The 20,886-nt window shown below is 44.5% G+C and overlaps 2 protein-coding genes across 3 annotated transcripts in view; one reads left to right on the forward strand and one right to left on the reverse strand.

Annotated features, from left to right (window-relative positions):
* Positions 1-15,671, forward strand: part of ap1m3 (adaptor related protein complex 1 subunit mu 3) — a 125,336-nt gene extending 109,665 nt beyond the window's left edge. For both annotated transcript variants that reach the window (XM_085983242.1, XM_085983241.1), the window contains exons 9-12: positions 1,562-1,720; positions 2,225-2,350; positions 5,666-5,741; positions 7,550-15,671. In XM_085983242.1, the coding sequence (XP_085839368.1) occupies positions 1,562-1,720; positions 2,225-2,350; positions 5,666-5,741; positions 7,550-7,575 (387 nt within the window). In that variant the 3' untranslated portion in view covers positions 7,576-15,671. The remainder of the gene's footprint in view (positions 1-1,561; positions 1,721-2,224; positions 2,351-5,665; positions 5,742-7,549) is intronic.
* A 1,200-nt stretch (positions 15,672-16,871) lies between these two features.
* LOC147122278 (transmembrane protein 125-like) lies at positions 16,872-19,777 on the reverse strand. The gene is given in 2 exon segments (XM_085977729.1): positions 16,872-17,935; positions 17,938-19,777. Coding segments are annotated over 2 exon segments (660 nt in total). The 5' UTR covers positions 18,068-19,777; the 3' UTR covers positions 16,872-17,405.
* Positions 19,778-20,886: the final 1,109 nt, after the last annotated feature.

Consider the following 20,886-nt stretch of genomic DNA (forward strand, 5'->3'; position numbering starts at 1 on the left):
AGCATTTCTAAAAATGATCGGCGCTGCAGAATGTATTACAGTTGACGAATAGGTTCGGTACAGGAGGTAGAACTGGAAATGATAAGCTTGACCAAAGAGCAACGTAATTGGGCTTAGTAATACATGGAATGCAGCATATCCAAAGGGCAAAGTATAACTGACTGTATTCCTGCTCACCTACTGTAGTTCAGTCCAGCACTGTTTCTGTGACTTTTTAAAACAATATTTACCTTGGTGCTTGTTGCTGTTTGTGTGGGTGGAGGTAGAGGAACCAGCCAATGGGAAACAGAAGCTAAAGCAGTGCACTGTAATGTAACTGTAATACGGTGGCCCAGAAATTCGGGTCGAGGGCTTCCCACGGGTGCAAGCCTCCGACCTGCACTTACATAGCGCCGGCCGTTGAGCTGTGGGCCCACGTGGGATTCCGATCCTGGGCCTGCTCCAACTGCCGGTGCACAGTGCTTGTGTATCCCAGGGGCGCAGTTAGTTCGATGCATCCAGTGGGATCACGTGGGCCATGGAGAGCCAATGGTAGCAGGGAAATGCCCATTCATAAAATTGACAGGAAGAGCTGTCAAAACTATAAGCCCCAAAACATCACTAAAACTTCAAATAATTTTTTTAAAAATCACATTTTTAAAATAACTATAAATTACATAAAATAACTATTTCAAACAATAATTTAAATTTTTGAAAAAATTAATTACATTTTCTAACGGGTCTAAAAATAAACTTACCTTTCTTTAAAGTATTTAAAAATAATAAACCTGTGGAAAAAATGTTTTAATTTAAATTAATTCACCACTTACCTTGTTAAAAGCAGGCCTTGCGACTGCTTTTTACATGTGTAACTCCTGGAGACTTACCCTCCCAGAGAAACCTGCAAAATAAAGTAAGTTCCATGCGCATGCGCTGCCTCTCCGGCTTACGCGTTCGACCTCTGAACCCCTTCCTTTAAGAGAACGGAAGTTCCGGTTTCCCACGCATGCGCAGTGCTTGCACGAAACCGGCACTTCCACTGGGCCTACGCGTGAGTACCCAGCGCGTGCTCACCCGTGGAGACCCGAATTTCTGGGCCATTATCTTGGCAGAAAGGCATGTTCCTTGAGTTGTGATTAATCCCTAAAAGAAAATTGGGAACACCCACCTAACCAGTCAGGAATTGGGAAAAGCACTGAGTAAAGTGGATCTAAGTTTAGAATGGAGAGTGTTTTCTCACATCTGCAGTACTATGGTTTATCTTGCTTTATTACTTCAATTTACCAAAGTGATTTTATTGGGTTCTCCTCCAAAGATGGATCAATTATAGCTCGGGATTCTCAAGTAAAACATAGCTAGTGCAAGACTGTGTGCCTTATTTATCTTCTGAAGCATGGATCATTTTTATTTAAATAATAATTGTTAATTGTGTTCTAGTATCTGTGCGTGCGAATGCGTGTGCATGTATGTGTGTGGCTCTTAATCCTTCACCTTTTTATTGCTTATGTTCACACATCATATCTACCTCTCTGCTTGTTTACTTAATTTCATAACTCAGATTTTTGTACCTACTCAAATTCAGGCTAAGAGCCAATTTAAACACCGTTCTACAGCAAACAACGTTGAGATTTTTGTGCCAGTTCCCAGTGACGCTGATTCACCGAAATTCAAGACCAGTACAGGTAGTGCGAAATGGCTGCCAGAAAAGAATGTGGTCGTCTGGTCAATCAAGTCTTTCCCTGTGAGTAATGCAGAAAATTCAACATATTAATAATACATTGGTGCAGCATATCAGAGCTCAAACTCGTGGCGACATAAAGTAGTGGGGTGCACTTCCCTCGCCCACTGCTATTGTAAGATTGGGAAAAGTGGGACTGTTAGAGCCTCTCACAGAGAGGTCCATGCACTAGATCTTGTCAAAGTCTCTGAATAGTTTGCTGGGACTATGAGATGACTAATACGCTGTCCAAAATCCCTTTCAGTCCAAATAAAGTAAAAATAGAGAAAGTAATAAAGTTAACATAATTTGAATAAACTGGTTTACCTATTCTGTGCATGGGTCCGCACATGGAATAAACCTATTTTATTTAAGAGGAATATGAAACTTACTCCAAATTTGTTAGCAGCACTATCTCTGCTGCAATTTTAAAGTTCTGTTTTTTAACCCTTGCACCTATTCCCGCACTTTATCGTTCGGCTCTCTTGTTTCTTCCTTGTGGCCATCTCCTGTTTTTGTTATTTTCAGGGTGGCAAGGAGTACTTGATGCGGGCTCACTTTGGCCTCCCAAGTGTTGAGAGTGAGGAGCAGGAGGGGAAGCCGCCCATCACTGTCAAGTTTGAAATTCCATATTTCACTGTCTCCGGAATTCAGGTCAGCATTTTAGTAAAATGGAAGTCTGAAAATTTCACGCTTTCGCTTATTCTTTTGTTTCCCGATACTTTTCAAAGGTAAATTGGGATTGTCAATAGATTTGGAATAGGACAGTCAAACCCAGACTAGTTAATGATCAGATTTCGAGCAGGACAGTCTAGTCAACTCCAATGTAGACTACATATGTGCCCTGACATATCTAAGACTTATACATGCAAAATACACACACACTCATATAGTACTTAGTCAGTCCAAGCCAAGTTAAGAACATAAGAAATAAGAGCAGGAGTCGGCCATTTGGCCCCTCGAGCCTGCTCCACCATTTAATGAGATCATGGATGATCTGATCTTGGGCTCAGCTCCATTTCCCTGCCCACTCCCCATAACCCATCACTCCCTTATTGTTCAAAAATCTGTCTATCTCCGCCTTGAATATATTCAATGACTCCGCCTCCACAGCTCTCTGGGGCAGAGAATTCCACAGATTTGCAACCCTCTGAGAGAAGAAATTCCTCCTCATCTCAGTTTTAAATGGGCGACCCCTTATTCTGAAACTATGCCCCCTAGTTCTAGATTCCCCCATGAGGGGAAATATCTTCTCTGCATCTACCTTGTCAAGCCCCCTCAGAATCTTATATGTTTCAATAAGATCACCTCTCATTCTTCTAAACTCCAATGAGTAGAGGCCCAACCTGCTCAACCTTACTTCGTAAGTCAACCCCTTCATCTCAGGAATCAACCTCGTGAACCTCCTCTGAACTGCCTCCAATGCAAGTATATCCCTCCTTAAATAAATTCAACTAGACAACAAACTACCTATTCACCATAAACGTTATTAACATCTTTATACCAGCAGTGTTTGCTGAAATGCACAGCCATCCTATGCAAAGCCTCAAACCCTGATTAATCTCATTTGTGACCTTGCTATTCTCACGAGGCTGCCCTTCACTCCGCAAACTGCAAGACTAGGCCCAATGGCTCATTACTGGGCCATACAGCCACACACACTCTAGGTATATCTTGACTTTGTGTGATAGTTATTGCGCTGAGTAATTGAAGTCAATAGAAATAACAATCGGGAGTGATGTAAAACCCGTTTTACACTATTGCACAAAGTCATGTTCAACCCCTTTCAACCCAGTCCAGTCCATGCACACACACGCACATTTAGTCCAACCCAGTCTAACTTAATTTGTTCCATTGAATCCAGTCTAGTCTACGTACATTTTTATCTGCTTCAAAACAGTCTGTTGTAACCCAGTTCAGAAGACATTACTCTAACCTTGAGGAGGCCACACTTCCATTTTATGATGTAATGTCCGACTCCACCTGATACTTGATACCCAGGGCAGCAGTGAAACTCCTCATTACAATACCTTTAGCAAAACACACGAGGGAGAAAGGAATAGAAGGTTACATGCTGATAGGATGAGATGAAGAGGGGTTTGAGGAGGCATGTGTGGAGCATAAACACCAGCACAGATCAGTTGGGCTGAATGGCCTGTTTCTATTCTGTACATTCTATGTAAAAATCGTCTCAATGATTACAAAACAGGATTCTCCATATTCTACGCACATTGACCATTTTTGCCAACGTTATCACCCACCACGAGCCCCGATCTTTCCCGCTTGTCGGCCACTGTCCCAACGGTCTCCCGGCTATGTCCTTCTGCCACTGGCTTTCCCACCCGGCAACTGGCCAGCCTGTCAATCTGTCCAGCTGCCGGGCCAGAAATGGCATTAAAAAATGATAATGAGGTCCTGCCGTTAAATTCGGCAGGAGCGCAGCGTTCCCGGGATTTCCGGGTTTCCGACCGCACTCCCCCACTCCCCATAAATATCGAGGCCCTATTAGTCAAGTGACCAGATTTCTGTGCGTTCTCCTCTCTAACCTAATAGACACCAGAGGACTGTCTCAGGAGGTAATCGGGGGCTGATATCATCAATAATATCAAGAGGAAGGTGGACAAGCATTCGGTGAAAAAAATCAATTGAGGGATATAGATCGTGAGCTGTGTATTCTGTATTTGAACTTTGGGGCTGGTAAGATGGACCAAACATAGAAACATAGAAGATAGGAGCAGGAGTAGGCCATTCGGCCCCTCGAGCCTGTTCCGCCATTCAATGAGATCATGGCTGATCATCTAAATTCAGTACCCGGTCCCTGCTTTCTCCCCATACCCCTTGATCCCTTTAGCCTCAAGAAATATACCCAACTCCTTCTTGAATATATTTAATGAATTGGCCTCAACTGCCCTGTGTGGCAGAGAAGTCCACAGATTCAACACTCTCTGGGTGAAGAAATTCCTTCTCATCTCAGTCCTAAATGGCTTACCTCTTATCCTTAGACTGTGACCCCTGGTTCTGGACTCCCCCGCCATCGGGAACATCCTTCCTGCATCTAGTCTGTCTAGTCCTGTTAGAATTTTATAAGTTTCAATGAGATCACCTTCTCATTCTTCTAAACTCTAGCGAATATAAGCCTAATCGACCCAATCTCTCCTCATACGCCATTCCTGCCATCCCAGGTATCAGCCTGGTGAATCTTCGCTGCACTCCTTCCATGGCAAGAACATCCTTCCTCAGATAAGGCGACCAAAACTGCACACAATACTCAAGGTGTGGTCTCACCAAGGCCCTGTACAACTGCAGCAAGACATCCTTGCTCCTGTACTCGAATCCTCTCGCTATGAAGGCCAACATACCATTTGCCTTCTTAACCGTCTGCTGCACCTGCATGCTCACCTTCGGCAACTGGTGCACAAGGACACCCAGGTCTCGTTGCACTTCCCCTTCTCCCAATCTATTGCCATTCAGATAATAATCTGTCTTCCTGTTTTTGCCACCGAAGTGGATAACCGCGCATTTATCCACATTATACTGCATTTGCCATGCATCTGCCCAATCACCCAACCTGTCCAAATCATACTGGAGTTTCTCTGCATCCTCCTCACAGGGTCTTTTCTGGTCCTGTACACTCTTATGACAAGAACCTATGATCACAATCTCAGTTTGTTATTGCATTCTTGCCTCCCAGTTCTTTAGTGAAAGGTTAAGATCCACCCCAAGAAAACATTTTGGAGTTTATGACTGCAGTGTGGTATCCATGAGCAACCAGCTCTGGTATATGCTTGCCGTAGATGAGGTTCTATTTTCCTACCACAATCCAGATGCATTGGTTAAGTTTCATTCACAGTGGTCCAGCAGATAAAATGCGTTGAAAATAAAATTACAATATGACAAAACCAGGTCCAAAGATCTTTTTGTAAAATTCATTTTAAAGACCATGTAATACTCATGTTTGTTTTTAACTAGGTGCGCTACCTGAAAATCATTGAAAAGAGTGGTTATCAAGCTCTCCCCTGGGTACGTTACATCACTCAAAGCGGAGGTAAGCAATCGTGTATGAAAATGAATCAACAGCATTACTGTTTCCCAGCTCTCAGTTTTAGCTCCAATATCCATCTCCATCACCTATATTTTCATAAAAATAAACAAAAGTATTCAAAGAAAATGGGAAAAAAACACACAACTTTTTTAATGCCCTTATGATATTTCTCCTGGGTTAGGAGCATAGGAACAGGAGGAGGCCAGTCAGCCCCTCGAGCCTGCTCTGCCATTCAATGAGATCATGGCTGATCTGCGACCTAACTCCATATACCCGCCTTTGGCCTATATCCCTTAATACCTTTGGTTAACAGAAAGCTATCAATCTCAGATTTAAAATTAACAATTGATCGAGCATCAATTGCCGTTTGCGGAAGAGAGTTCCAAATGATACCTGGGATGGCAGGAATGACGTATGAGGAGAGATTGGGTCGATTGGGCTTATATTCCCTGGAGTTTAGAAGAATGAGAGGGGATCTCATTGAAACTTATAAAATTCTAACAGGACTAGACAGACTAGATGCAGGAAGGATGTTCCCGATGGCGGGGGAGTCCAGAACCAGGGGTCATAGTGTAAAGATAAGGGGTAAGCCATTTAGGATTGAGATGAGGAGGAATTTCTTCACCCAGAGAGTGGTGAACCTGTGGAATTCTCTACCGCAGGAGGCAGTTGAGGCCAAGTCATTAAATATATTCAAGAAGGAGTTAGGTATATTTCTTAAGGCTAAAGGGATCAAGGGATATGGGGAGAAGGCAGGGACAGGGTACTGAATTTGGATGATCAGCCATGATCTCATTAAATGGCGGAGCAGGCTCGAGGGGCCGAATGGCCTAGTCCGGCTCCTATCTTCTATGTTTCTATGTTTCTACCACCCTGTGTGTGTAGAAGTGTTTCCTAACTTCACTCCTGAAAGGTCTGGCTCTAAATTTTAGGCTATGCCCCCTAGTCCTAGAATCCCCAATCAACAGAAATAGTTTCTCTCTATCTACCCTATCTGTTCCCCTTCATATCTTGAAAACTTCGATCAGATCACCCTTTAACTTTCTAAACTCTAGGGAGTACAACCCTAATTTGTGTAACCGCTCCTCGTAACTTAACCCTTGAAGTCCGGGTTGCTCGCAGTAGTGTCCAGCAGATTAATCTGACATTCTCCTGAAGGGTTAGCGACCCTGGTTAAGACCCCTGTGTCATTACCAACATCCCTAAAAACACAACAAAACCATAGCTTTAACATTTTTTATAAACCCAGCTATATGGGAGAGGTTTGATAGGAGTGAATTCTGCCATTCTAACCATTTTAGGAAACTCACTTTTTTTTACACCACTCTGGAGGCTATCCTTGTGCAAATGTAAGGGTGTAACTGCTATCAAACTAAATAAATAGCCCGGTGATAGTGTGCACCTGAAACGTGGATCTTGTATCGTGACCTCCCTGTTGTAAACAATCCGGCAGCATCCTTACAGTACTGGTATCCTAGCAACCTTTTAAGTAAACAGAGGTCATCAAATTACAAAGAGATTTTATCCGCTCAGTCCTGAAACAAATTCCACTTTCTGCTGTCACCCATCGTGTAAACTGAAAAGTCAATTGCTGAAAGGGCGGAGTGAATGGGGAAAGCTTTAATAGCACTGGACCAGCATGAGATCTGAACTGAAGATTTTGATGCAAATTCAGGTCTCTATGTAAGAGTCGGTACTTGGGGGAGGAGAGGTTTAATATGTGAGAGTTAGAGTTTGCTGTTGAATTATATACTTTGTGACCTGCAATTTCCCTTTCTCCAATTGTTTAGTGTCTCTGTGTTGTATTCCAGATTATCAGCTGCGCACCAATCAGTAGGAGCACTGCTGTCCACTGGAATTCCCAAGTTTGAAGGACATGATTTGTAAATAAAGTAAAAAGGGGAGAAAAAATCTTGACTCCGACGCCACAAGGCTTCAAGCTCGCTGATTCTGGATGCTACAGAGCAAAAAAGTCAAAGCCCAGCTCCTAGCACAGATAGGAAAATGTGACTGTTACTGCTGTACCATTTCTTTGTTGCTTCTGGATGTGTGTTAGGTTATTATTTCATTATTGCTCCTTCCTGGTTTTGCTGTTGGCTGGAAACAGTCAGATGAATGGTGCAGGGCAGGTTAATTGCTGCTCCCTGCTGGATATTCTGTCATGCCGTTTAATTTCCGATGGTAATAACGCAGGAGACCTCAATTAAAGCTACACTATTTGAACATTTTCACTGGGCTAATGCGGAGGGAAGCCTGATGTCGTTGATGTAAGCATAACCATTGGGGACAATGAGGGGGATATGGGTTATGCTTCCTTTTCCTGCATCCAATCATTGCCTCCCCCACCCCTCCTTCCAAACAAATCGCAGATTGTCCCTGCGATTCATTGCCCCAAACTCTTTACGTTGGGATGCAGAAGTGTTAACATCTCCACTTCCACGAATTGTCTCCGTGTCCTCACATTGACTAGCTATTTGTTAAAAAATAATTTTAAGAAAATTATAAACATCAAAATGAAAAACAAGGTGAAAGAAATGGAAGGGTAGATCTTCTAATCGCCTGACTGGAGATCCGTTATATTGAAGCTCCGCCCACATTTGGACCGTCCGATTTTGTGCTCCAACTTTACATGTGTATAAGAAGCATCCACCATCTTGTGGGCTGATGCACTTAAGCGAGGCCAGCATGGGCATTATGACGTCCTGTATGCCATTTCCCAACAATTCCACCAATTTAGCGCTGTTTTTATTACTTATGCAGACGTCCAGGGTCGCTTGTCACTGAGTTTTAGATTAGAAAGTAAGTTTAAAGAGCCCAATGAGGAGATTATCAGGTCACTTGCTACCGACCCGCTCAACAACCAGCAGGATTGCCTGCTTGGCACCCGGTACTTACAGGAATAACGTGATGGCTTGGAAGCCCCTTATCTGTGCTTTCCTTCACGCTTAGCCAGCTGGAGGATGTTGGAACCCAGAGCCTGAATGGCAGCAGTCTGAGCTTCCATTGAAGCTGTCAGAGCGCTCACCGAAGGCTCGATAATCGAGTTCTGGCTGGCTGAGCTCAGGAAAACCTGGTCTTCACGAGGCCTAATCAGCAGTCCTTAAAGGGACAGCTGCAGGCCACCAACCAGTAAAGTTAAGTTTGTTAAAATGTACTTACCTGAGTGTGGATCAAGGAGGTGCAGAAGTGCTCCTCCCGATCCCACAGTGGAACCATGGGCCGCCGCTGGCCATGCTCTTATTACGCGCCAGCTTGCCCTGCAAGGAGAAATGGAGTGCGTTCGTGTATGGCTTGCTGAAAGGTTACGAAGATGTGCGTATGAGGGTAGAATAGTGTGGACAGTGCGTGAAAGGTGTGGGAAGTGAGGGGAATAATTGTGAGGACAGTTTCAGGTGCAGAGTGTGCAAGTAGCAGCTGAAGGAGCTTGAGTGAAGTGTGCTGCTGTGATTGGAGGCGAGTGATGGGAAGCGGGGGAGTGAAGGCTTGTGAGGTAACAAGTGGTTTAGGGCTAAACAGAGAGTAAGAGAGCTGTGAATAGGAATCTTATTAGCTCTGGTCAGACAAGTGAATTTTTTCCCTATGTTTCAGCCAGATCCTGGGCGTTATGCTCCCTGCACTCACCTGCTCAGCCGCCTCAGCCCATTGTTGCCGAGCTATTTGCCTTGGCAACCTTCTCCCATCATCCTCCGGGTGAGCTCCTCCATAAGAACTGCCGCAGGGCTGACTGAAGACCTTGGGGCCCTTGCAGTCCTCATTCTGACTGTATTCTTCACTTTCAAGTACAGAAACATGCAGTACAGGCAAAGTACAGCTTCAGAAGTGCAAGCTGCCTTTAAATGGTGTCACTGCCACCTGATTTCCCACCAGACCCAGTGGGCGAGCTGCCAATAACCAGTGTGAGTAATGCTGACGACTCGCCCATTGTAATGAAATGAGGCATGATTCCAAATTTGGGCCGTGCCGCTTGCTCACGCCATTGGGTTTTTGCCCTGCCCACTTCACACCCATTTTGGGTGGAAGTTGAATTCCTCTGCCAGTAATCCTTGATTATTTTGTTATTTAATCTATTCATTCCTCTAGTCCTTACCTAACCACTCCCTGGTGTAAAGTTTTTTGTGTTTTGTTGTTTTATTTCTGCTTGCATATTTGTACTGGGGAAAAATTAAAGCTATTTAGGGTCGATTTTGCTCTCAGTGGTGAATGAATGGGGCCCACTGTTCATTACACTTGCACTTGCCCACAGACTTTCTATGGGATTTTGCACTGGAACTTGCTGTAAATTCGAAAGCCAGTTCGGCGCAGCACCCCCTACAGGCGATCTGGGACCTGTGTGAACAGGACAAGCTACTGTGTGTCTCCTGAACCAATCAGATTGAAGAATCGTTAATGAGCAGCGCAGAGTCTGAACCAGGAAGTGTCAGTTAGAATATTGAATTCTATGTCAAATCAGGTGCAGAAAGCGAAATAAAGAGAGGGAAAGAAAGATGGGATTGAAAGAGAGAGAGGGATAAGGGACAGAAAGAAAGACTTTAAAAAAGTTAATTTATTTTTCCTCCAACAATAATTAAAATCTGAAGGAATGAGACTCCACACTTGTAAAAGTTGATTTTCAGTGCCAGAGAGGTTGTTTGTCAGTAATTAAGACTTATCACCAATGTTCCCGCTAATTTTTTTGGGTGCAGCCCCTTTAAGGGGCTGCGTGGCCCATTCAAAATTCCGCGCATGTGCGATTTTTCCATTTCGAAGCCGCTGAGCAGCCTGCACGGGACCTCTAGACCGTTGTGCAGCCACGTGGCCAAGCAGCTTAATGGGAACATTGCTTATCACGCCGTTAAAAATGTACTTACACTGGAATGGACAAGCCCTAACTTTTTCCGGTGAGTTTAGTGGGTATCTATCACGTAAGTACAGCAATTTCATGCTGTTCCATGTGTTTCAATGCCGAGTCTCTCTAGAAGCTTCTAGAGGAGCAGGGCAACTCGGACAGCAACTTCCTGATTTCCATGTTTAACTGCACACGTGCGGTCACCAAAAGTTGCTGTCCGAATTACTCTTTAATAACGGTGATCGCTGTTAGCCTCACTATTATTTCTACAGCAAGATCTGGCCCTATATATTCGGAACCTCCCCGCACATTGACGCTGGTGCCATGAGTAATACCAAACCCCAGCATCTTGCTATGGAGCCTGCAACAACCTGGCCAATCAAGAAGTAATACATGCAGAGACACGGAAGAAACCATGAGGTTGAATTTCCTTAGGGGGGGAGGAGGTGCGGAGTGGGTTCTGCCGAACATCAATGGAAGATCAGCGGAAACCCTGGAGAAATCCAGTTCATTAGAGGCACGTCAGTGTGGGAACGAGAGAGCGCAGTAATAGATGGGTACAGTAATAGCTAGGCTATTAACAGAGCGCGATTCTAATTCTAGTTAAGAATCCTTTCTGCATGTTTGATTCATTATGCGAAAAATCCAAGAACAAGCTATGAAGGTGATTTGTGGCAAAAAAGGGGAAACAATTGTGGGGCAGGAGCGCTCAGGCCTACAGGAAGCTGTCACAACACTCTGGAAGGGTGTCAGTCTCAATCGCGCTACAGTTGTACTTTGGAGTGATTTTCAATTGCTGCCCCCCTTCCACTGCCCCCCACTCCCCGTTTCCGAGGCGACCGGCAGTTGGACATGGTGGGGAAACAACGGCTGCCCTTTGGACGCCAAGGTTTATCTGATGTGATTTCGAACCGGCCCTGTGAATGGACACCCAGCGGGAGGCTGCTTGCATATGCAAATCGCGTCATCTGCCAGTTGTAGGGCCCCATTTGCAATTTTCTACCAGGCGGCGAGCGGCCTAGCCAGTGGTCCTTAAAGTGTCCGCTTGAGGACGCTCCAAAAAAAATGTGGAACATTTTTTTGTGGGTGGGGGGGGGAGTCTTTGTGGGGCCAGGAGGAGCAGAAATATTCCTCCATCCCCCGCAAAAACATTGCGGCACACTGCCGGCCGCTAGGTAGGCCCCCTCTTCAGGCACCAACTTCAGGCTCAACTCACTCGTGGAGCTGCTGGGTTTTCATTCTGGTGAGCTGCCCTCTGGCACACATTGAGCAGTGGGGCAGCTCGCTGACTGTATCATAATGAACCTCTTTGTGTCTATTAACTAAGGCGGGAAAGGATTTGGCTGTGACTGCTAGCCATTCGCTGAAAGCATCCAGTCAATGTGGCGCTTTTACCAACAAAGCTAATGGATCTCAGAAACAGTCAAGTATAAGTCAGAACAAGTTGCTGTAGTGCTGTATAACCCATGGTTAATCAGATAGTTAGAACACAGCGTGCAGTTTCGATGACACCATCTTCAAAAGGATACTGAGGCACTAGAGGGGCTTCACAGAAGACTTACTTTAATGATTCAGGGACTTGGGGGGCTTTAGGATGTAAAGAAAGATTTGCAGAATTTAATTTATTTCTATTGGGGAAAAGATTCCGAGGGGGCTTGATTCATGAGTTTGGGAGTCCCGGATATTGTGCATGCAAGCAGGTTATTTAACTTCCCTTTTCGCAGATTTGTTTGGTCCTGTGTAAATGGAGGTTTTTTGGTGAGAAATCTGAGTTGGGAAAATCGTTTGGCAAAAGAGTCTCCGCCTAAATCCAGTCGCTTGAGGCTATTTGTCTGAGTACGGCTGTGTAGACCTGAAAGGCGGTGTGCAAATTCAGGCTTGCCAACCCTCCAGGATTGAGCTGGAGTCTCCAGGAATTAAAGATGAATCTCCTGCTGCGAACAGCCTGGGAGAAAATTCATCGGGCCGTTACAAAAAAAATGTTTTGGAAAAAAAAACTTTGAAAACATTTTGGCGGAAAAATTCAGTATCGCCCCGTTTGGGGCGCCATTATTGGCGGTGCGCAAAGTTTAGCGCCTGGCGCTAATTGTCGCCTCCGACAGCAAACTTGGCTTTTATCACCCCTGGAGGTGATTGGAGCGCTAAATCAGGTGCTTCACACCTGTCTTAAGGCGCAAAGGCCAAGGAGCGAGGCGCTACCTCAGAGCGCTGGCGAAGCAAGGAAGGGCAAATCAAAATGAACCTGCAAAGTGCTGCTCAGTACTCAAAACTCCTTCACACAGCGTTGAATCTCTCCAGAAGTCTCTCTCTCTCTCGCTCTCAGAATGCGTGGTGCAAAAATGTCACCGACAAAAAAAGGCAGGAAGCGGTCGCCTTTAAATAGCGCTCCCCCAGTCCCTTTCTGACAGCATAGCGCTCCCCTCAACCTGCTGTTGCTAGCGGCAGGTGGTAAGGCAGGGGGCGCCACTCAATATCCAGTCCGGGGCGCTACCGGGGCATTGCACACTCGACTGACGTCATAATCTGCCGGCGCAGGAGACCATGGCGGTAGTGTTTAGCGCCACCGCAAAATGTCTAGTTAATTTCGCGAGCGGCACAAACATCGCCGCACCCGGGCGCTAGTTGCTTTGCGCCCCAATTGGCGCCCTCTTAAGGCGCTAACGGGAGGCGCAAACAACTGAATTTTTCCCCCTTTGTTTATTAGTTATAAAAGATATTGGCGATGGGGATAAAAGCCTGTTTGACTGGGCCGGGGTGGTTGGAGGCAGGAGGGCCTGTGATGAAATCTTCAGGAACGCGGCCAACGAGAGTTGGCGACCCTCTGTGCAATATTCTACCAAACTCTACGGCCACTTTTCCCGAAAAGGGCCCTGAATATATTAGACAAATCGCTGAAAATGACTATACCCTCGACCTGTAAAAGGGCTGAGAACATACCGAGATCTTTCCATAGACAAGGGTTTGTCGCTCCCCTGAGGAAAATACCCACAGCTGGGCAGAAAGATGTGTTATTAGTGAACACTGCCCACTTCTCAAAAAGGAGCTGCAGTATTCACTAAACACAGTAGCCACACCCTGGAAATATTCCCTCAACGCAGAACATAGGACATAAGACGTAGGAGCAGGAATGGGTCACTTGACCTCTTGAGCCTGCTCCGCCATTCAATAAGATCATGGCTGATCTGATCTTGGCCTCAACTCCACTTCCCTGCCCGCTCCCCATAACCCTCGACTCCCTTACCTTTCAAAAATCTGTCTATCTCCACCTTAAATATATTCAATGACTCCGCCTCCACAGCTCTCTGGGGAAGAGAATTCCACAGATTCACGACCCTCTGAGAGAAGAAAATCCTCCTCATTTCCATTTTAATAATTCAACTTTATTGTCATTGTACAATGCACAAGTACATGAACAACTAAATGTGATCTTGCAAGCTCCCATGAGTCCAGTGCAAATAACATTAACATTAAACGTAAATAGCACCGTCCTGGGAGAAGCAAAGCCGCTGCGTCTGTGTGCGCCGCCATTCCATTTCCACCATTCCTCCTGTCCGACAATCTTCAGCCCAACGCCCGGGCCTGCTCGCCAGCCGCCCCTCCCGGGACCTTCTCACCAGCCGCCCCTCCCGGGGCTCCTTCCGTGACCTTCTGCACCTGGTCTTCCCTGATGGTCACCCCTCCAGGTACTAACCAGGCCTGGCTCTGCTTAGCTTCCAAGCCTTGCCAGTGACTCCTTATTCTGAAATTATGCCCCCTAGTTCTAGATTCCCCCACGAGGGGAAACATTCTCTCTGCAGCTACCCTGTCGAGCCCCTTCAGAATCTTATATGTTTCAATAAGATCACCTCTCATTCTTCTAAACTCCAATGAGTATAGGCCCAACCTGCTCAACCGTTCTTCATAAGACAATCCCTTCATCTCCGGAATCAACCTCGTGAACCTTCTCTGAACTGCCTCCAATGCAAGTATATCCTTCCTTAAATAAGGAGACCAAAACTGTACGCAGTACTCCAGGTGTAGTCTCACCAACGCTCTGCACTGGCAGCCAGTGGGAACTTTTAAATCTTTGAATGGAATCTTTTCAACCTTGGGAGGAAGCGGAGGTTCTTGCTGTGCTCTTTTAACATTAAAAAAAACCCCGAGGGCCCCCCTGGAGAGTGGAGCTGTGGACATGCCTGGGCAGAGCTCAGTTATTGCTACACCCGTGTGCCAGTCAGACTCAGGTCAATGTGCATTACCATACCCTGGAGCTGTCAAGATACCTATCTCGGGTCATTTGCTGCAGTGTAACTGCGGTAGAGGATGTGTGGTTCGTACATATAATTCTATAGAATTACACAGCACAGAAACAGGCCATTCGGCCCAACTGGTCCATGTCTGTGTTTATGCTCCAGACGAGCCTCCTCCCACCCAATGTTCCCGCTAAGGTGTGCTTTGTTCTGCGTGGCCTGTTTCTTTTAATGCGCGGTCCCTTTAAATTTCTGCACATGCGTGGTATGTACAATGGAAAAGCCGGTGAGCTGCCTGCACGGGACCTTTGAGATTACTGCATGGCCGCACGCGCAGCCACGTACCTTAGCGGCAACATTGCTTCCACCCCGCTTCATCTAACCCTTTCAGCATAACCTTCTATTCCTTTCTCCCTCATGTGTTTATCTTGCTTCCCCGTGAATGTATCTATGCTCTTCGCCTCAACTAATCCTTGTGGTAGCGAGTTCCACATTCTAACCACTTTCTGGGTAAAGAAGTTTCTCCTGAATTCCCTATTGGATTTATTGGTGACTGTCTTATATTGACGGCCCCTAGTTTTGGTCTCCTCCACAAGTGGAAACATCTTCTCTGTGTCTACCCTATCAAACCCTTTCACAATCTTAAAGACCTCTATCAGGTCACCCCTCAGTCTTTTTTCTAGAGAAAAGAGCCCCAGCCTGTTCAATCTTTGCTGATAGGTAGGTATAACTTCATCTTCACTATCTGTCTGGTGTGGAATATAAAAAGAGTGTAAAATTTGTGAGTGTAAAAATCCGCTGTTCTTTACTTATTCTTATAAATATAAATCTTACAGATTCTATGTATAGAAGCAAATAAAATGTTTCCATTTTCTGGCTTGCGTGTGTTTGATTCAATCATTCCACAAAATGACTTGCAAAGTATTTGATACGATGACGGAGGCCTCGTTGGGGTGGGGGGAGTGGTCTCCGATCGCGGGGGTGAGGGGTGGGTTAGATAGGGACGCTGGATCCAGGAGGTTAGTGTAAAGGCACTTACCTCCTGGATCCAGCAGTCCTCGCCTTACTTTAGCTGGTGGGTTTCACGAGGCCTGCAAGACCCGACCAGCTACAGTTAAATTTAAAATGGTGGTTAAAGCAGAGGCTTCCAGCCTCATTAGAATATTTAAATGGACGACCCGCCTCTTGGGAGCAGGTTGGCTGCCCGCCCCCCTTCCCACCTCTCTTTAAACTGGAAGTGGGCGGGTTGCAGGGGGGTTCTGGTCGGGATTCAGATTTTTAACACTTTAACTTCCCACCTGACCCAAACCCACCCATTTCTTTAGGTTAAAATCCCGCCCCCCCCCCCCCAAGAGTCAAATGGCTTACTTCGGTGTTGTAAACTTCCATGGTTCAATACGTTATGCCAAAGATCAATTAACAACTTGATCAATGGATCCAACGGGCGCAACGAGATCCAATTTCACCCCACTGTTCTTCTAGGTGAAGAGAATCAGGTCCTTAATTGAATTTTGTGCTCCCTTTATGATAAATCTTGGTGGAGTAAATTTTGAAAATAAATATTTTTATGTGATAATACAAGGCCTCCAGCAGCATTGACAAAAACAGTGAGTGATTTAACATTCCCAGAATGTTAAGAAAAGAGTGAGCATTATAAAACTCACAGCCACATAGTAACAAAATAATCAGTGGTATAACACCCGCAGCGTCACATCAGCAAACATACTGAGCAACACTAACGAAAACAGTGAACAATATAACACTCCACCAACACATTGATGAAAATGAACAACACCCTCAGCAAAGCATTAACTAAAAAAGTAGAGCAGTATTGCACCCCAACAAAAAACCAGTAACACCTCCGCATCATATTAACAAAAATACTGAGTAATGTAACACCCCAGGAACCCACTTACCAGTAAAGCAAATAATAAGTAAACAAAAACGCCCTCCTTCATCAAACCAGTGACCGGTGTAACAGTTACAGAATCATTAATTGAGTGTGGTTATACCAGCTCAGGCAGATTAGATAACAGAGGTGCACAAGTTACTGGAAGAAGAGGCAGACTGATTCCACTCTTAAATATTTAACAATTGCATTTATTATAAGCAGCTAAACAGTGGTTGATGTTACTGACTTAGTCATAGGAAAGTGCGCTTGTGTTTGGCTTGGCCCTGTAAAGTCCCGGAACAAAAGTGCTTTTTGAAATGTGTGAGTGCCACTTGTGACAGCTACAGTAGTGAGGTAACAGTAATTTGCAATCAGCTATTCATACTTCAATGGGTTAATATTTGCATCGGCAGGTATCAAAACCTTCACATTTCTGCCCACATTTTATGCAGAAACTTCTAATTTCATTTGTCCACCTAACAGTCATTGCTAACAGTTAAGATTTACAAAACTCAAAGTTACTAATTAGACTTAAATGATCACAATTGATATCAACCTGCATTAATTGGTTATTATTAGGGACTATTTCATGCAGTTAACCTGTTTATTTCTTCTGTTTTCACCATTAAAATGTGGAAAATGAGACAAACAAGCCCAGTCTGTGCAGTCATCTCAACTTCAGAGCAATTTGTGGCTCCTGGTGGAGTTAGTCAGTGCTCGTTTTATATCAGGTTGGCTGTACTGGAGGAGATTTCCCTTTGCCTCCCCTCTGTATTGCCAGCTGATATGATATAAACACTTGGGACCCGCCTGCTTGGGGAGCTGGCTGCTATATGGGGACAGAGCTTGAAGATTAAACTACAGACCACGAGTGAGAGGAGAATAATGGAGCCAGCTAATGTAATAGCAACACCGGCGATTAACATATCGCTCCAGGATCTACCTGAGAGATGGGGGGCAGAATTTGCCAGGATTATCAGTACATAACCACAGGTTAGTATTATGAATCCAGCGACTAAAATAATCAGATAATCAATTAACCCGCCACTCCTTAACTTGTCAATCTGGGCCCGGTTCCTCATGCAGTTCATATCCTGGATAGCAGAGCTCAGCAGTTGTTTTAAGAGGATAACTAAAGCTAAAAGACACAGGACAGTCCCAACTCCCAGCCTCCATTCGCTCGATTTACTGGTAGCTGTAGATAATAAAACAATTCCCCCCAATCCACTTCCTAGGATCAGGATCACAGCACAGAGTAACATAGGATGGATCTTTTAAGATCTTGGAACCACCACAATTCCACCTGATCCTCCAGGATACTCTGCTGGATCCTGGAACGATTTGCTGGGAAACGGCCAGACGTGATCTCGGAAAGCTCAGGCATCTGGAGAAATTTTCCACAAATATCCAAAAGGAATATTGAGCCAAGCCTCCAAAATGTAAGATATTAAATAAGCAAACAATAAATCTCAAAGCGTCCTGGAAAATGGTTCATTCTATGACAGAAATTTTCAATGTTGTCCAGATTCACAAAGCTAAGACGTGTAAGCAACAGATCAGCAGACTTTTCAAACTACAGGTATGTCAAGTGGGATCTGGGAGAGCAGAAATTTCAGGAATTAGTAGGTTCACTTCACGCTAAAGTAAGCTCTTCACTTCAATTTGCTATAGATATTGTAAATCCCAGTCATAACATTTTATGCTTTCAGTATAATCTTTTTCATTCAGCTTCTCCAGGAGTTCTTCAATATGGCAGAATAAAGCAGTCCTGGACACATGCCCAAATATTTTCTTTGTTTTGGAAGCCAAGGATGCTCCTCAGAAAATCTGCATGTGGAAAAGCTGCAGGAGTTCACTGTAGAGTCACATAAAACATGATGATTCCAATGGTTCACACGTCTGTGACTATCCTGTAAGATCAGCCAGTGTCTTGGAGCACACTTCCTTATTTCTTCATCTCTGTCTTGCTTCTTTCAATAATGACGTTGCTCGTTTCCCATCTCTCAGACTGCAGTTCAGGAAGTCTGCACGTTCTGTGATTTACTGAGCCTGGAGGTTTCCCAGAAGAAACACTGGGGATAAAATAAAACTCACAGACTATTGATTGAAGCTGCTCTTCTTAGTGCCAACTACAGTTCAGTGCTGCCCCTAGGGGTTAAATCTCTCTCTCTCTCTCTCTCTAATATTTTGTCGCTCACTAATAACTTGCTTGAGGTGGCATTGAAATTTCACATGGGGTGTATTTCTTAGGACAGGGTTAACATCTAATATAGATTTCACTATTAAACAGCTGCTTTAGGTACAAACCTGATGTGAAGTGAGAGAACTCTCCAGCACAGGTGTGTAATTTGCACAGATTCAGCACAGACAGATTTTAATGTACTCACTGCAGATCCAAAGGGCATTTATGGCTGACCAACAGAACCAACAGACAGTGCAAAATCTCCAAGTTTTGTTCTTCTGGTTGATATCCTTGTCCTGCTCCAATCATGTCCAGTCTGGATTGGATGTACTTTCTATTATATCCCCTTGATCTTTTCCAGCCTCTTACAGGTGAAGGTGTTTAATTTCCAGGTCTCTATCAGATCAATTACTCCTGTCTCGAAACAGGTAACTAATCAGTCTAGCCTTTATTGTGCTGAACAGCTGCTTCCGACGGGTAAGGTATCACCATCTAGGAAGGTAGAATAAATCCATCATCAATTTTCATCCTGGAGTTTGGGTGCTTTTTCCGGAATCTTGTGGACGGTGCCTGTTCCTGCTGTTTTCTTGGTTCAGGTAAATCTCCTGTGATCAGGTTCTGACTCCGCCCACCTCTGCTCCCAAGAAGGTTTGGCTTCTGTTATTTTTAGACCTCTGTCAGGCTCTGCTTTACGTTCAGCCCGGCCTTTCAGACAGCTCTTTGGAAACAGAGCTTCTTGTTCTGGTGATCCATTGGACTACTTTGCCTAGCTGAAGCTTCCTTTGTGAGTTTGTTGTCCAGTTTCACTTTTCATAACTCACTCCAACCTTTTACCTGGAATAGCCTGTCATTTCAACTTAAGGTGGAACTTCAAGAAGCATGTCGAAAGTTACAAAATATTTTTTTAAATCGCCGAACTACAGGAATATAAAATCAAATAGACTGTCATTTTAAATATGAATATGTTGGATTTCATCAATAACTATTTATGTAAAATTGTTATTTAATCTCAGGTGGAGTGCTCCAGATTTCCTTAAGGAGAAAAAGAATATAACTGTTTAACATTAACAAAGCTACATAGTGCACAATGTACCACATAACAGTCTAAAGTTTCTTCCTAAATCGAATAAAACGCAAATGATATTGGCCAGGCCCTCGAACAGATCTCACACACTCTTTCTTTGTTTCCCTACTACCATTAGCTTCATTTGCGTTTACGCATTATACTTTACTTCTGATCACTGGCCTGTGAATGTGATCTTTGTGCAGCAAACAGACCCTTTCTGTAGTAATTGTGCAGCTGGAAATGGTGGAAATATTGCAACAAAAGGCTGTTCTATGGAACTGGATTGTCAGCTAGTACCAGCTCTCCACAGGTAACATGGTCTCTTGTATTGTAAATAATGGAGTCCTTTGGGTATCACAGTTGTGTTAAACTGAATACTAGGCCACGTGATGTGATGATTGGGCGATGTAATATTGCTGATATGTCAGTGATATTGTTGGAGATTTCCTGACCTGAACATGGAACATCAATAACTTATCCATTCATTTACCCCTAAAGTCACCAAATTGCTGTTGGCAATTGAATCATAGAATGATACAGCACAGAAGGAGGCCATTGGGCCCATCGTATCAGTGCCAGCTCTTTGAAAGAGCTATCCAATTAGTCCCACTCCCCTGCTCTTTCCCCGTAGCCCTGCTAATTTTTCCCATTCAAGTATTTATCCCATTCCCTTTTGAAAGTTACTATTGAATCTGCTTCCACCACCCTTTCAGGAAGTGCATTCCAGAGCATAACAACTCACAGCGTTACAAAATTTCTCCTCATATCCCCTCTGGTTCTTTTGCCAAATATCTTAAATATGTATCATCTGGTTACCGATCCTTCTGCCAGTGAAACAGTTTCTCCTTATTTACTCTATCAAAACCCTTCATGATTTTGAACACCTCTATCAAATCTCCACTCTACCTTCTCTGCTCTAAGGAGAACAATCCAAGCTTCTCTAGTCTCTCCACAT

Source organism: Somniosus microcephalus, chromosome 3 (genome assembly GCF_052327205.1).
Source record: "Somniosus microcephalus isolate GS21.2 chromosome 3, FLI_Smic_1.0, whole genome shotgun sequence".
NCBI lineage: Eukaryota > Metazoa > Chordata > Chondrichthyes > Squaliformes > Somniosidae > Somniosus > Somniosus microcephalus.